General features: G+C 35.1%; 1 protein-coding gene across 1 annotated transcript in view; it reads left to right on the top strand.

Moving 5' to 3' along the window:
* LOC144959013 (neurobeachin-like protein 1) overlaps positions 1 to 17248 on the top strand; it is an 80390-nt gene that overhangs the window by 13940 nt on the left and 49202 nt on the right. Inside the window, exons 12-25 of the mRNA XM_078891342.1 lie at positions 693 to 791; positions 1803 to 1910; positions 3183 to 3318; positions 3872 to 3975; positions 7354 to 7455; positions 8165 to 8304; positions 9273 to 9405; positions 11187 to 11309; positions 12028 to 12165; positions 13336 to 13498; positions 14145 to 14227; positions 15962 to 16051; positions 16345 to 16519; positions 17181 to 17248. The exon at positions 17181 to 17248 is cut by the window's right edge and continues 66 nt beyond it. Of these exons, the coding sequence (XP_078747468.1) occupies positions 693 to 791; positions 1803 to 1910; positions 3183 to 3318; positions 3872 to 3975; positions 7354 to 7455; positions 8165 to 8304; positions 9273 to 9405; positions 11187 to 11309; positions 12028 to 12165; positions 13336 to 13498; positions 14145 to 14227; positions 15962 to 16051; positions 16345 to 16519; positions 17181 to 17248 (1662 nt within the window). The remainder of the gene's footprint in view (positions 1 to 692; positions 792 to 1802; positions 1911 to 3182; positions 3319 to 3871; positions 3976 to 7353; positions 7456 to 8164; positions 8305 to 9272; positions 9406 to 11186; positions 11310 to 12027; positions 12166 to 13335; positions 13499 to 14144; positions 14228 to 15961; positions 16052 to 16344; positions 16520 to 17180) is intronic.

The following is a 17248-nucleotide window of genomic DNA, read 5'->3' as shown; positions in this document are numbered from 1 at the left end:
CTCTCTCTCTCTCTCTCTCTCTCTCTCTCTCTCTCTCTCTCTCTCTCTCTCTCTCTCTCTTATCAGTCTATGTGACTTGGTATAACATTGCCTTCAAACCAATAGGTTCCTGTTTCAAGTACTGCTTTGCGTAGTCCAAAGTAGAAGACTCTTTGCTCACATTCTTTCACTTTTCTTAGATGTAAAATAAGAACCTGGCTGATAATAACATTGTATCTATTGAAAAAAAAGAATTATAATTGGGCCTTACATTTTCTTTTTCATGTTACACGTTACTGTTAGCTTGGGACTATTTGTAAAGCTGTCTGAGCTCTTAACGTGGATTTTGCGCTATATAAAATCTAAAGTTTTTGTTTTTAAAAAAAATGTTTTGCTTGCTTTTTTTCTATTCCTCACTATATTTGTCGATCCTGCTTAATTTCATGTCACATATCCAGCAGCTTCCCTCCCTTTTTAGACAGTTTTTGCCTCCAGGTGGATTTTGGTCTGTGTTTTTAAAATATTCTTCTCATATTGTGATCTTTGCCTTGTTCTTTCCTCATCTCTTTGTTTATCAAATCATATCATGGATTAAAGGCTATATAGGAGTAAATTCTTTGAGTTCCTTTGATAAAATAAAAATTTATAAGAATAATTACAACCAGTGACTAACTAATGTAAAATCATACTGTTTAACGCTTTCTCTTTTACAGATGATATTTCAAAAATGTGTGGGATGTGGACTGCTTTTCCAGTCATTGAAACAGTTTGGTTCTCCCAATATAGCTTTGATTGACACCATTTTAAACTGGGTTTGTATTTTCAGTTTTCATATTCTCAGGGTACAGAAAAGAACTCGTGGAGAAATATTTTTATCATTGCTCATCTCGCTGTGTTTTCCTATCACCCAGACCAAACTATTTCTATCAACAATGAAAACAATGTGTTTGAAATCTGGTGCACGCATAAAATGCAACAAGTAACAAAAGGCATCTTAAATAATTCAGGTTTCATTATTTTGATCATTGAAGCATTGAACCTAATTCTCGTCATTTGATTCACTAAAATATAATCATACCAAATTAACACTGAAGGTTACGAATATTGTCACAGTTATTTCCTACTCGATGAAGACTCAAAGCTGGAATATGACAAGCACAAAGAACTTCAATTCACTCCACTTTATCACATATATCTTACAATTTGGATAAATTATATGATTAAGCAAAGCAATTATATAGAGATAAAAATATTTTTGACTCAATGTAGCGTACAAGCAGAGAGTGGAATTATTCACTGTACAATTAAGAGGAGTGAACGGTAAAAAAATTCCTTGAAGAGTTTTCTGATACTCCATATAAAGTTATGTCAAAAGATCATTTTTATGACTTCTGTCACAGAGAGGCATTGGTATTTATTTGTTTTGGAGAATTGATTTTCATCTATTTTCCTAAATTGAAAAATTACAAATGATCGAGGGAACATGGCACCAAAAATAAAGTAGGAATAGCAAATGAAAGTTGTATGTCTTGCCATGGATTATAGACAGGTTATGGTGGACAAAATGCAAAAATGGAGAAATAATTAGAAATTTAGTTACATGCATTCGAAAAATATTATTCCAAAAAAAGGTGGAAAAAAAAGATAGAAAGAAACATCTATGGAACAATTTATTAACTAAACATTCTTGTACTGACTTTCAAAAACTATTTTTATTGACAGATAACATGCAAAAGACTCGTATTAGCTTGAAATAGGGGTTCAGTGTTATTGAGAGACCTGGCTTGGTTAATTGGTTTCGTCTCATTTGTTCTTTTCTTCAGATTGTGGAAGGTGATTACAAGACACAAGAGGTGTGTAGTGTGCGAAATGCGGCAGCCGCGGTGTGTCTACTAAAATGGATTGATGGGATTGAAGATAAAAATTTACAAGTAAGATTTCATATGATTCATTTTTATACAACTTTGTATGTGCTGTAGTCAATGCATTTCACAATTCAACATTTAGTTTTTCTTGCAAGAATCCAAGTGGATTCAATTTTTCTTTTCATACCATCTAATAGCCTGTTCAGCTTCCTATTTGATCAAGTATTCTTATCTTTTATCACTCATTGCATGGTCCATTTTCTCACCTGATTCAAGTGGGGAAGTATGAGCTTTATTATTCAAGGACGCAAATATGATTAGAACTTAGGAGTTTAGTTCATCATCTTGCGTCAAATCAAATCATATCTACCGTCCACATTTACTTCTACCATCCACATTTACTGTCACTCAGACTGGACGACAGCATTGGCTATCAATGTCATGAGAGATAAATATTTGGAAAAAAAAAAAAAAAAGAAATCCGTGTAAAATAATGTATTTCAGTGCCATTACTAAATTATAAAGTGGGTCTAATGTCTGGCTCAGTGATATGGTCTTTACTTTGTACCCAAAATGTACCTAGTTTGAACATCCAGCACGCTGTGTGGCTTTGAGCAAGTCACATTGTCCTAGCTAAATTGTGGCACTGCACTGCGGCTTCTGCCTGGATTTTTCCAGTCTTCCCTTTGAATAGCCCCTAAAGACAAATTTCTCCTTTGGGATGAATAAATGGATTTTTCTTCATTTATTTTAATTTATTTTAAGGGTGTTATGTCTGATTCCACATGTTTGTGTTGTTGTTGGTCAGGGACCCCTTGTAAAGCGCTTTGAGCACATTTAGTGGATATTGCGCTATATAAAAGCTCAATCAATTGTAAATAAAAACACTTAAGTTGTAAAACAGATGCACATTCTGACAACTGGGATGCTAAACTCAACATGAAATGCAGGTTGAGGATAAAATAACAATTGTATTGTATGGATATTTAATGACTTTACAAAGATATTGAGGATCTCAATAGCTCCATTGGTAGTGCACTCTCCTCACACGCAATGGGACGGAGATCAATCCCGGGTGAAGTGGAGATTTTTTCAGTAATGATTGGGTTGCTGGGTCTGTTAAATCTGATGGAAAGTTCTTTGAGAATGGCTAGCATCCCATCAAAATGGTAGAAGCAATTGCTATTGTCCATTTCATGCTATAGAAACCGGGATAAAGCCTGGCTTCATTAGCCTAATGGCTCTGAAGGATTAAGGCCAGAGAGATGAAGGAACGCTCTGATTCCATTGATCTTATGTTTCCACTGAACTAAGATCTTTTCATGATTCTATCATCAGGTACATGTGAGTGAGACATGCAAGCGTATCTGTATCAGCAATAACAACAACATCAGGAACTGTTGTGGGGAAGGGATGGTGACTGTTGTGGTAGATCTACTTAATCAACATCAAAAGTTACCACTCAAGACTGTTGGTTTGTCGTCATCATCATCATCATCATCATCATCATCATCATCATCATCATCATCATCATCATCATCATCATCATCATCATCATCATCATCATCATCATCATCATCATCATCATCATCATCATCATCATCATCATCATCATCATCATCATCATCACCATCATCATCATCATCATCATAGTCATTGTTATTTGAATGATTGTGGTAATGAAGATCAATAGCTGGCTTTTTAAAAAATACTTTTGAATTCTCAGGCCAACGGTCTCAAGATATATTCCAGTTTCTGTAGTATAACTGATTAATTGATTAATTTATAATTTTATTTATTTATTTATATATTCATTCCTTCATTTATTCATCTATCTATTTACTTATTTAGGTATTTATTTATTTATTGTAGGAATGCGCTTTATAAGTAAATTTATATTTTTCTATTGATTTATTTATGTTTCATTTGTTCATAATTCATTTATATATTTGTATATTCTTTATATATTTATGTATTCATTCATTCATTTATTTATCTATTGACATCTCCTCTTATTTCCCTATCAGGTCATTTGATTCAAATGTTAGAGAGACTGGGAAGTTTGTCCATCACACTGCCAGAGTTAAAGAAACTTATATCTGTGATGAAGCCAGATGCTCAGGGCAGAGCTGTAAGTTTATTCGATTCGATCTCGCAAATATTATATATATATATATATATATATTTATGAGTGTTGGTGGGTGTTCGTAGGTACGAAAGTGCTCGATAATGATGGTTAGAGCTCATATAGAATACAAATTGTCACTCACATTTTTTGTGGCCGAGAGGTTCGTTTCTGTGTCTCTTTACACATCCTCAGTCGGCGTAATCCTTAATAATCTATTAGGATTATTAAGGATTACGCCGACTGAGGACGTGTAAAGAGACACAGAAACGAACGTCTCGGCCACAAAAAATGTGAGTGACAATTTGTATTATATATGAGCCAAGGTCAAAAGGTGCCCGCCTGATACCAGTGTTAAGAAAATTTGATTTTTACTTAATTATGGGCTTTTTTCATTGTGTTAATGCTTGTAATCAATTGATAATATGAAGAAGAGATAAAATGAGATAGCTCAACATACGCTGTTCAACAGAATATGAAATAAAAAACTTGAAAGTGAAATTTGAATGCTGTTTTGGCATGTGCTTAAAACGAGGTCAACGCATCACCTTTTTAGAAATCATGTAGAAATTAAATGTGATGTTTTAGCTCACGTGATTTAAATTTGACTGATAGTATAAAGTCAAAATTTATTTTTAAACGCAATTGCAGTATATTACATATCTGAATAAGTTTCATATAGAGTTCTTAAAAAGTTGGTGTTGCTTGTGACCTTTGGTGTCATCAAACACAGCACAATACTAAGACTCGACACGAAACTTTAAAGCTCATGTTTAATGTTTATAAAATGTTTTCTTATGAGAAAAAAAGCATAGATTTACTATCTGAACTCAAATCTTGGAGTAAATGTATTCCGTTTTACCGATATTGAGGTTTATTGGTTTTGGTGTCATTTGTCACAAGCAACACGACATGCGTGAACACGTGGAAGTTTGTTTCGTTAAATGGCGATTCGCAATTTTGATCCACCCTTCTTACCAGTCTTTGAAGTGCAGCACTTTCATTTGCCTTTCCAGCGTGGCTCCATGGAGAAAAGGTAAGTTGAACTTTGGTGTCATCGCTATTTTACATTGTCACAAGCAACACTTTATATTGGATATTACAAAGTGCCACCAAAAAATTATGTTTTCAGCTGTTATTCTATTTACAAATATGATATTATGACATCTCACATAAGACTGTGATTTTGACACAATTAATTGTTTCCTTGTAATTCTAATTTTTTATGTTTCAGGGTTGTATCAATCAAGAAAAAGACAAAACTCAAGCTTTTGACGAATCCAGATAAAAGAAGGGTTGTCAAGAAATTTGATTTGTTTTACTATTAACACACTAAATTACTACAAACTAGCAGATTTGAGCAGTAGGGCGGATGTTACCGTATGGTTACATGAATTCATTACCATGGCTGATATTTATCTAGTGTGTGTGTGACTTCTGGTACTTTTTGTGACCATTGGTGTCATTGCTTAAAATGTCACAGGTGACACTTAAGTTTGAAGTTTCTAATGTATTTCTTTTTTTCATGTTCTTCAAAGCTTGAAATGTCATTGAATTACATTTTAACAGGCTATATTACATGTGTTCAGTTGCTATTCTTGATTTATTGAGGCAAAATTGCGTTCTAGTGTCGATTTTGACCAAAGTAATAGCAACAATGGTATTACTAATTTCTAAGTATATTTCCAATTTAGAAGTATTTAGTTTCTTAAAATAATATTGAATTTCATTTTAGAGTAGGTTATTGTGCTTTTTTGACTGAAAATAATGATATATTATGGAAGACAGTGTGATTTGGTGTTGCTTGTGACATAAGTAATGGTGTCACCGGTCTTATGTCACAAGTCACATTCAGATGCTCTAATTTCCATGTATATTTTTATTTTTGAAGTCTTTGGTTTCTAAAATATTATTAAATTCCATATTTAACTGTGCTTATTACACTGGTTTGACTGAAATTAATGATATATTGTCGAAATTGCAATTTGGTATTGCTTGTGACATAAGTAATGGTGTCATCGGTCTAATGTCACAAGTGACACAATATCGCTAAAAAAGATATGCTTTGGTCACATTATTTCCCAACATTTTATTCCAAAAGTTTCTGAACATTGCTGGTAATAAGCATATGCAATATTGTTGTTGTTGTTAATGTACAAACATTTTTATGAAAAAATATATTTGCATTCTATGTTGCTTGTGACCGATGACACCAAAAAGCAACATTTTCTCCAATAGTTGGTAATATTATTATACTATGATTGTTGTTGATTGTGTCTTTTTGTCTAAAACTTACTAAATAAAGTTTGATACTCAACAAAAATCATTTGGTTATTGAGTTTTTGTCTCATTTTGGTGTCACCGGTCACAGGTGACACCAGCAACCTATAGGTATTGTTGACGATATTATGCTGCGTTAGACCTTAAAGTTATCTAAAGGGCCTTTGATTCATGAAGTACAGGGTTTTTGCTACACAAATAGCAACATGAATGGACTATTATGTCACTTTTATTTTGAGAAAAAAAATTGGCACCTTTTGACCTTGGCTCATATATATATATATATATTATATATAAAATATATATATATATATATATATATATATATATATATATATATATATATATATATATCTCACTCCTCACTCCTCTCTTCCTCTGTCTCTCTCTCTCTCTCTCTCTCTCTCTCTCTCTCTCTCTCTCTCTCTCTCTCTCTCTCTCTCTCTCTCTCTCTCTCTCTCTCTCTCTCGTGTGATTACTTCCATCATTGTTGTGGACTTTGACAGATGTTAGTACAAGAATGGACATCTCAAAGTGACTTGCTGGAAATTGGATATTTTGTTCCATATGCCCTGCTGTAAAAGTTGAATGCATCATTGTAAAACTGATTGAGCAGGATAAAAAATCTGTGGCATTGGGCAAAGTAAATGTTAATATATATTTCTGTATATTCTATCAAGGAATGATTCGATGATATTTTATGTATTTAGTTTTACAAGTTTTACGGTCATTGAGATATGAAAACAATATTTAACCCTTTCCTGACCAACTATAGAAAAATCGTCACATTCGTTACGATACAACCAACATTATTCTCATTCAAATTTCTCTTGTATATCGTAAAATTTAAAGAATGTGAACAGTGTGTTGTAGAGCATGTTTTGCTATAGAAATTATTTATCGCAAGAACTTTGCTATTGTGTTTAAGTGATAAAAAATATATTTTTGTGTTAGTTGGGTGTGAAGTTTTGGGGAAAATCCTGAAAATGGCTGGTAAGGAGAGAGTTAAGAATGGATAATGCATGTTTATTGTGAAGATAATCAAAAGAATTATTCAAAATGTTTTATCATATTATCACTGATTTCTGCTTCTCTCTCCCTTAGTGTCCGTTTACAACAAGATTAATGCGTGCAATTTCTACCATGGCAAGAAGAGATGGGAGTTATGGCCCTTTGAATTACTTTGACATTCAAGAACTTGAACATGTAAGTTGAACATAATTTAACCCATTGACGTTAAGATTTTTTTTTCATTTGTTTTCATGATATGATTATATTCATTTTTTTTTTTTTTGTTGTTGATGTTGTTGTTCTTTTTTTTTGATGATGTTCGGCGATGTGGTCTTGTGGTATGACACTTGCTTTCGGATCGGAAGGTCCTGGGTTCAAGCCTCGCTCAGAGCATAGTTGAGTCCTTGGAAAAGGCTCTTTACTCACATTCTCTCACTGTACTCAGGTGTAGAATGAGTACCTGACCGTTAACAGCATTGACTCTGTTATAGAAAATGGTAAAATTGTCTGATAGGCATCATGTCTCATTCTACATGTTACGAGTTGCTGTTGGTCCGGGCCTATGTAAAGCGCTTTGAGCACGTTTAGTCGATATTGCGCTTGGTTTTTACTGGCGCTGATATGACCTAAATGTGTCGCAAGCGCTGTGAAACCCTTAAAAATAAACAAACATTTATTGCAATGCTTACCATTGTCAAGTATTCAAGTATTTATTTCCATCCATCCATCTCTGTAGAGTATTGCTATGCCTACCAGTGTAAAGCATTCAATTATGTTTTTCCATCCATCCATCCATGCATCCATCCATCCACCTATCCATCCGTCCATCCACCTATCCATCCATCCATCCATCCATCCATCCATCTGCCTATCCATCCATCCATCCATCCATCTATCCATGCAGAGCATCGCCATGCCTACCATACGGAAATGGCCAGGGTCAGGGTTTAGTTTCTTTGCCTGGGTCAGACTGGAAGTGGAATCGGAACACACCCACTATGAGCACATGGGACCTGGTCTTCAGTACAGACGTTTGTTGTACAGGTTAGTTGTTTTAGTCAAAAAATATTTGAACATTATCATCATCCTCGTCACTGTCATAATTATCATCGATGTCATCATTATCGCCATTGTCATCATCATCATCATCATTGTCATCGTTGTTGTCATTGAAGTTATCAAAATAATGAGAGTTATTAGATTTAAGTCGCTTGCAGGTTAATAATTATAAGTTCATTCTTTTCAATTGGGGAATGCAAGATAGAAAAAAAGAAAGATTCTCAATGAATAAGTCTTGATTATAATAATCAAATTCTATTACTCTTACTTGAATTTCAATTTTCATCATCAGATATACTTCCTCACATGTTAGATTAATGCTGTAACGAAAAGTAATTTCTTACAGCTGTCAGGCCCTCTGAGACAGAGTCTTCTTTTGTTTTGTTTTTATATCATTATACTGACAGTAACAAATGCAGGCTACCCCTTAGATAGGACCCTAGCAGATCTACCAATCCTCCTGATTTGATCAGGATATTCTGAAGTTGCAAAATCCCAGGTTTGAGAGTTTTTGCCTAGATGCTGGTCATTTCCATCGATCAATACTTAAAGGACGGGTTTTCTGGCCAAATTTTTAAATACGAGCATGGCTCAGCAGTACAGTCTTTGCTTTGTACCCGAAAGGTACCGAGTCCGATCACCTGCCTCTGCACTGTGTGGCCTTGAGCAAGTCACCTCGCCCTAGCTCACTTTGCGGTGCTGCTGTGCAGCTGATGCCTGGGTTATTCCAGTCTTCCCTTGGAATAGACACTAAAGAAAAATTTCCCCATCGGGACGAATAAAGGGAATTTTTTTTTGATATATTTTTTTTTTCCAGAGTACAGCAGTTAACGGGTTAATGCATTAATGCATTCCTTATCATTTTTGTTTATTGTTTTTGCTAGTATTTGCAGCAGTTAACGGGTTAATGCATTAATGCATTCCTTATCATTTTTGTTTATTGTTTTTGCTAGTATTTGCAGCAGTAGTGGTAATGGCTTTGAGGCCTTCATCACTCCATCGTATCAGCTGACTGTTGCCTCCATGAACAAGAAAGAATACAACAGTGCCACTGCTACTGGTGTCACATTGAGAGATGGACTATGGGTTCGTACAGTAGTTCTTGTTTTCAGATTTAACTTTAGTTCTGAGTTTTAACTCTTGTTTAGTCAACTAGCATTACCTTTTTTTTTTTTTAAATTGAGTTTTTATATTAGGCATTATCCACTAAAATGTGCTCAAAGTTCCTCACAAAGGGTGCAAGCCGACAGAAACTCTCAATTTGTGACCCCATGTTAGGTGCTCTTACAATTTTTTTCTTTTTTTGACTTGCAACTCTGTGTATTGTGTGATGTTTTATAGAAAATCTGGAAAATGCTTGGTAAGGAGAGAGTTTAAAGATATTCTGTAACAAAGTTGAAGAGACAACGTCCCTCCATGTCAGATCTAGCAGACAGAGCCACCCTATCACAGCTGTGACTTTGTGTATTTGTCACGTGACATTTGCCCTCAGACTTGTAGGTCCATGGTTCAAGTTTGTCTATAAGTGATATGAAGTTGAGTCCTTGAAAAAGGTTCTTTGCTCATGTTTTCTCACTATACTTCAAGTGTAAAATAAATACCTGCCGGTATCGGCCACTAACAGCATTATCTCTGCAAAAGAAAAAAAAAATTGTAAAAGTACATTACAGGCATCATATCTCATCCTTCATGATAAATGTTACTTATGGCTTGGGATCCCCTGTAGAGCACTTTGAGCACATTAAACGGATATTTTGCTGGATGAAAACTCAAGTTTTCACAGCTTAATCAAAAGAGGAGGTAAAAAAATACAAAACAAACAACTCTCAAGAGATTTGAGCCCAGGCAATTTGTGGTTGATCTGAGTGCTGTGCCAATGTCACTCATCAGAAGAAATAATTAATGTTAGGTGCTTAGACCATTTACAAACGTCAGTAAATAAGGGGTATTTAGGTACAATATTTATCAGTGCTGGTGATTTTCCTCGGATCCGCGGAAATTTGCGATTTTGGTGTCAGAGGGGGAATAGCCTTTCCCCTGCTATACCTATAATACCTCACCTGTAAAGGGTTATGTTAGAGTCAATTTCTTCTTTCTAAAAAATGACATTTCCACCAATCAAATGTACTGTCAGGGAGACTAGATGTGTGGTGGGACAAATAGGCACAGTTCCCACTCTCTACAAGTCAGCCAGAATATCAATGAGAGTTTATCATGCAGGTGGTTGGATGGGAGCATCACCCTTGAATCATATACCTATGATGTTCGCATGGGTGTACGATCAGATAGTGATGTCGTTTCCTCTTCTCTTTACTAGCCTATCCTGCTTCTTTGGTTTGTGATTGTATTTTTGACAGGGGATATTTTTTTTTCTGTAAATCTTCTGCCTGTTTGTTCTTGGTTATTTATAATTTAGCTTATGATATCTTTAGGTTATGATTTTGATTTACATTTGTACTATTTTTGTTAGATTGCTTGTTTTTTTGTTTCAGCGGTCTCTCATATAACCTCAATTGTGTTGGAAGAGACCTAAAGCAACAAACAAAACAAACAAAAAAAGAGTTTATCATCTTAATTGCTCTAAAAGGTTAATGTAGTAAAAATGGGCCTTAATGGCAGTCGTTCAAAATGTCTGGGTGACCATGACATAATAACAGATTGAAGCGAAGGTCACATATTTATTTGATGGTAATTATGAAGATGATGTTGTTTTGTTTTGTTTTGGAACAAGTTTGTATGAAACGGTGCCAGACAAAGCAAGAAAGATAACTACAAGAAAAAAAAAACACCCCAAACAATCAGTCTTCCTCGACTGGGGATCGAACCTCAGACTTCCTGATATTTTGTTTTTTGAAATTCTTTCCCAGCATTCCATTGCCGTGGTTCACCTGTGTGGCCGTCGATTTACACAAAGCCCTGGTCACCTCTATGTCTTTATTGATGGCAACCAACTCATCAATCTACCTCTCAAGTTTCCAAGTGTCTCTGAGGTAAGGAGATCCCCCCCCCCCCTAAACCCCCTGCCCCCCCCCCATCTTCTGGACAGTATGGTACATATGGCATCAGTGGCTGACAAGAACGATGTCTCATTTTGTCACAAAGTCAAGCAATATTGATTGTTGTCATTGTCAAAAACAAACAGCTTGAATGACTAGATTGAATCTCTTTCAAATAATAAATTTCTTCTGTTGACTATCAGGCTATGTCCGCACATTACATTTCTCACCAAAAGAGCTGTATTGCAATCTGACCTAGATTGAAGCTCATGCAATATTGCTGTTACTATTTTCAAATAACTATTTCTGTTTTCATGGTAACAAATCTGGATTGTAAATAGGGATGAGAGTGAAAGAAGATAAAACGGTGAGTAGAGGGAAACCTTACCATACAATTCACCATTTTTTCACCAACACACCCCCCCCCCCCCCCTTTCCCCTGCTTTACCTAAAATACTTCACCTGTAAAGAGTTATGTTAGAGTCAAATAGTAAAATTCACAATGTCATTACTTCTCTTCCAACTCAAATAAAACTGACAGAAAAGCCTTCATAAAAAGGGATCTTTCATGGAAGAGAGCTGAGGAAGAAGCTCAAGAGAGACGACTGGCAGCTCATAGCAACCCGATATACAAGGAGGCATTGTGATGGACTTATGTCTAACATAAAGTCTTCCTGGGTTAATATGTTGATTCAATTTTTTGCTTTTTCAGCCATTCACCAAATGTCAGATAGGATCACCTGATATCAGCAATGGGAAAAGGAATTCTCCTGAAGCATCTTCTGTCAACAACTCTAACACAGAAACCAAAAGAGCATCCTCCACTTTCAAGTATCTCTTCAGTTTTGCTGTAAGTCAAAGATTTATTTTACAACAATAGAAAAACAGTGTTTGCTCATAACAGTACTTTTAATTAGATTGAGAACAAAAATGTGTAGCACTCATTAGATACATCCCCTTGGTAGCATGCTGATTTATTGAGTACTTTCTTCCAGTTCTGAAGTATACCCAGCTACCCACATCACGGTGGGATTCAGTTAGAGATTGTCTAAAATTCTTTTGGTGATTTGATGTGTCTCTTTGTTTGTTCATCCATTGATGTATCGATTTGGAAACGGACCACTGCATGTAACTTACTGCACGGTTCACACCTCAGCAGGACATCAGTTGACAAACTGCGAAAAATGTTGGATTGGATTAGGTCTTTTCTGGTTTTTGTTTATTGGCAAAGAATGTCTGTTTTTATGGAACTGCAGTCAGATTTCTTCTTTTCTCTTTTTAAAAAAAATGAAACATCTCTTATTTTCAATAATTTTAAGTTTAAAACCTTTGTTTTTATCAAATTTCCACTAAATAGATGAAAACAAATATTATTTGAACACTACTTTTTCATAGGTGTGAGTTCCCACTATTTAGAAGTTCAAGGTTAAAATAGAGATAAGAAAGGTTCCTTTTGACTTGTGAATCAAACGGTAAGAAATCCAGCTCACATGTCTCTAGGGAATTCACAGATTGTATTTTTCAAAATCTAATTCCCCAAATATTTATTCAAATCTGGAAAAGTGTGTATCTCCATCTATTCACCAGTGCCTGCTCCCTAAATAATTTGTCACTAAAGGATGATATCTTGAATTTCCTCTGATGTTCACCAAAATACTGGTTTTCTATTTCCGCTTAAATAAATAACAACGTGAAATTGAATGTTAACAATACCACTACCATATTATCTCATTTGTCTGTAGTGTTTCATTCATCCTGTTTTGTTGATAAAGGGGAAACCCAAAACATCCATATTATCTGTTTTCGTATATATTAAATTGAATTTCACATTGTAATTTATTTCTTCAAGCTTCGAGCAGCAACACTGACATATTTTCACTTATAATTTTTTGGCCTTTTTGTAGCTTATTTAACTTACCACTCATTTTTTTTTTTTAATTCTCTTTGAAAAAATATAAATTATAAAGGATTAAGATCTATAAATAATTCCATCCATAACTTTTTTTTTTCACCCAAACAGACACGTCACCCTGCTTCCACCCCAGATGGTGTTCAGACAATTGCTACAGGCCTGCAGGAGGAGACCTGGGGTCCTGCTATTTGTCTGTATGGCCAAATGGAAAACATCTGTCTATTTCACGAGGCTTTACAGGCAGAGCAAGTCAGGGCTCTAAACACAATTGGTAAGAAACACTTATAAAGATAAAGTAAGATTTAATTAGAGTTCTTGATATAGCGCAATATCTGCTCGAGAGTCTCAAAGCGCTTTACAAGGGGTCCCAGGCCAACAGCAAATTAACATTTTGGACGACATGACACCTGTTAGGCGATATTACATTTTTTTTTCAGACAGAACCATGCTGTTAACGGCCTGGTTCTCATTTTACACCTGAGTATAGTGAGAGAATGTGAATGAAGAGTCTTTTCCAAGGACTCAACTATGCACTGAACGAGGCTAGAACCCAGGACCTTCCAATCCGGAGACTAGTGTCATACCATAAGACCACATAGCCGCACATATTTATCTTATCACACTCAAAATAGCTTGATCTTGTTGTTGGCTCTGTTTAACTCTGACATTAAAGCTGGATGTAGACTTGATTTCACAACCTCACACCATTCATCACAGTCTCTAGCCTTTTCTAGAAGACTATTAAAGTCCAGGCCTGTCCACTGTCTAAAGTATGTCCACCGTCGCATATTTATCTTATCACACTCAAAATAACTTGATCTTGTCGGCTCCGTATCACTCTGACATTAAATCTGTCTAAAACTCTTTGTTGATGATTGCCTCTGTTTACATTGTTTTTCATGTAATCATCTATCCAGGACCCTATTCCTTGTTCCACTGCTCAGACAATCAAGCCATCACAGATTTACCCTCTAAACTTCTGGTTCGCTACAGTGCAAAGGTCAGTTTGGTCATAGAATTATCAAAGTGAGAAATGAGGGAGTGGGCGCTGTCGAGGAAGACTCATTTTGGGGATGTTTTTATTTTTTTCATGAATTTTTCTTTCTTGCTTTGCCTGGCACTGTTTTATAAACACTTTTTCATATCTTTATAATAGATTTATGATCAAAGAGAAGGCCAACATGCCTACCATTGCCTGATTAGCTAAACATCAGTTGTTTTTTTTTTTTTGTACTTTATGTAACCATGTGGCAGGGTGGAGCTACAAGACCAATTCCCTTTGGTTGAAAAGCCAAATGCAGACCTGCCTAGTACTATAAAAAATTCGTAGAAAAACGAATTTTTGGCTCCAGCTACAGAGCTGAAAAGGTCTCTTTGACTCAATAGATATTTTTGAGAAGGAAAGTCTTAGAAGAGTTTTAGAACCACCTGTATTATTTCAGGACTTTGGAGCACTTTTGGTCTGTGCTGAGAGCAAATTATTTATTTTTAACGCCATTTATAGTGACCCCCCCCCCCCCCCCCCCCCCCCTTGGAAACTACGAATTTTTTAATTTTTAAGTAAGCAGCGCTGCAAATGGTAAAAAAAAAAAAATTAAAGTAAGGCTGATAAAGGATAATTTTTTAACGTTTTTAACATTAAAAAGGCAACTGGATGAGTATTTTAAATTCAATTTGTAAAACCATTCTCTTAACGATTTTGGTCATAGACACACATAGAATAATTTTAATTGCCAAAGTCTGTGACAACATAATCTGGAGGTCTCTAAGACAAACATTGGAGAAGAAGCCACAAACCTCCCATGCCCTTGGTGGACATCTTGTATTCAAATGTTGATTTGATTTTGTTTGATAAGTTTTGGGATTACTGGTGGATATGTTGATAAATAAAGCTCTGTGTGTGTGTGCATATGTGTGCGTATGTGTGTGTGTGTGTGTTTGTGTGTGTGAGTGAGTGAGTAAAATCAGACTTCTAGCATTAATCCTTCATACTCACGGAAATTACTTTTTGTCTTATCCTTATTTACTATTGATAAACCTATTGCATAATAAAAATATAAATAAGGAGAGACAGAAAGAAAGACAAGAGGAAAGAATAAGAGTTGAGGATGAAGAGGAGGCTTGCGTCCCTCTCTCAAGGTGGAGTTGTCGTATCAGTAAGGTTGTGGGTTCGAGCACCAACCCAGTGAAATTTGTATTCTCTATTGTCTTCTGGCACTTTTCTTCTCACTTCATTTTCTGTTATTATCAACATAAATGCCTGTTCCACTCACTTTTCTCGTTGTGTTTTACATTCTTTCACAATTTTCGCATATTTTATATTTTCTTTTTCTTTAAAAAATATTTTTTCTTAGTTTTTTTAAAGATATGGTTTTGTTTTGTATTTTTTTAAAGATTTCAAACTCTGCCCTAACACATCCTTGGTACTTTATTTATTTTTCATTGAAGAGTATTAACCAACGTGCTATTATTTACAGGTTTGATAATCCAAATGGTTGTGGGCTCATGGCTGTAATGGAAATTATCTCAAATCAACTTGAAATATTGTCCATTTCAACAATGTTAAATCAGGCCCATAATTGCATTCGGTTATCAGACCTGCAAAAATGTGCATGTCAGTATTAATCAATTATGATTTAAAGCATTGGCAATATAGTTTAGGATGTCCATCTATTCACCTTAATAATATGAAATGCATAATAAATCATTCTTGTCCTTGAACATTTTTTTACAGGCATGTAAAGGTCAAATGGTTGCTGACCTTTCACCCCGACAGAATCATGGTGTGTTCCTTGGTGTCTATTGCACTCACTGGGATATTAAGGTGGGTAGAATTTAATTCTTGATGTTTGGTAGCTGACTTCATTGAAAATTGTCTACGCACAATAAAGTTTTTCATCGGAAAGTTGGACTTAGTGTTTCATTCATCCTGTTTTGTTGATAAAGACGAAACCCAAAATGTCCACTGTATTTGTCTTTGTTTAGTAAATTGGAGCTTATATTTCAATATGTATCGTTATTTTTCCTTCCAGCTTCAAGCAGCAACATTTTCATTAAGATACATTGTGTATTTTTAAAATCGTATTTCATTCATTTTTAACATGTCTGTTCACACAGGACGTTATACACTGCCTTGGAGGTATTCAAGTCCTTTTCCCCCTACTGGAACATTTAGACCAATCCATGTCACTATTGCATGAGGCATTGGATAGTCCAAGTTCTTCTGAATCAGGGGAAGTAAAGGATCTGGATTTAGATGACTGGGTTGTAGCTGAGGATCCATGTTATGCAGGTTGGTGGACAGGATTTTTACATGACATCAACTTAGTTTTAGGGTCAAGTCTGTGTAAATTTTCGATTGAAAAAAAAATTACAAGACTTTTTCCCAGTTTTGAATGGGTTTGTTTGTGGATGTAAACCTGTTTTGTTTTAGTTTTTTAATTTTAGTGAAAATAATCTGATGCAGACGTGGGTTGAGAAAATCATGTTCTCTATTTTTTTTTTCAGAGCTTGCTTTTTTTGAGGTCACCGCCATAGAAAAAGACTTTATTGTTTGGAATGCCATACCAGCTATCATTTACACTCCAGATGTTAAACACTTTCCACCCCCTCCCCTAATTTCTCATTATTTACGAGCTTAATTTCCTGGTTTGTTATCTCTGTAAGATGGATGGAGATGATTGGTTTTATAATTTTCCTTTGATGTTAAGATCTGATGACCTCCAAAGAGCATTCAACTCATATCAAACTATGTTAGAAAGCGCACTTAAAAGAGATAAATATTTTAAAAAGAAAGAAAAAATATGACGAGAAATCTAACACAAAAACTAAGATAGGATAAAGTGCTCTAAAAAACAGATAGGAAAGGATCTGAAAATTGTTTTCTTCAAAATGACAGGCTTTTAATATTATGCGTGTGATTGGTAATGACTTCCTTTTGTGATTGTTTCTAGATCTGAAACTGGAGCACAATCAACTGGCAGCGTTCATCACCATGTTGCGTTACATGTTAAAGGACAAG

Source organism: Berghia stephanieae, chromosome 13 (genome assembly GCF_034508935.2).
Source record: "Berghia stephanieae isolate SIO BIC M18660-M18661 chromosome 13, UCSD_Bste_1.3, whole genome shotgun sequence".
NCBI lineage: Eukaryota > Metazoa > Mollusca > Gastropoda > Nudibranchia > Aeolidiidae > Berghia > Berghia stephanieae.
This window is presented reverse-complemented; position numbering and strand designations above follow the sequence as displayed.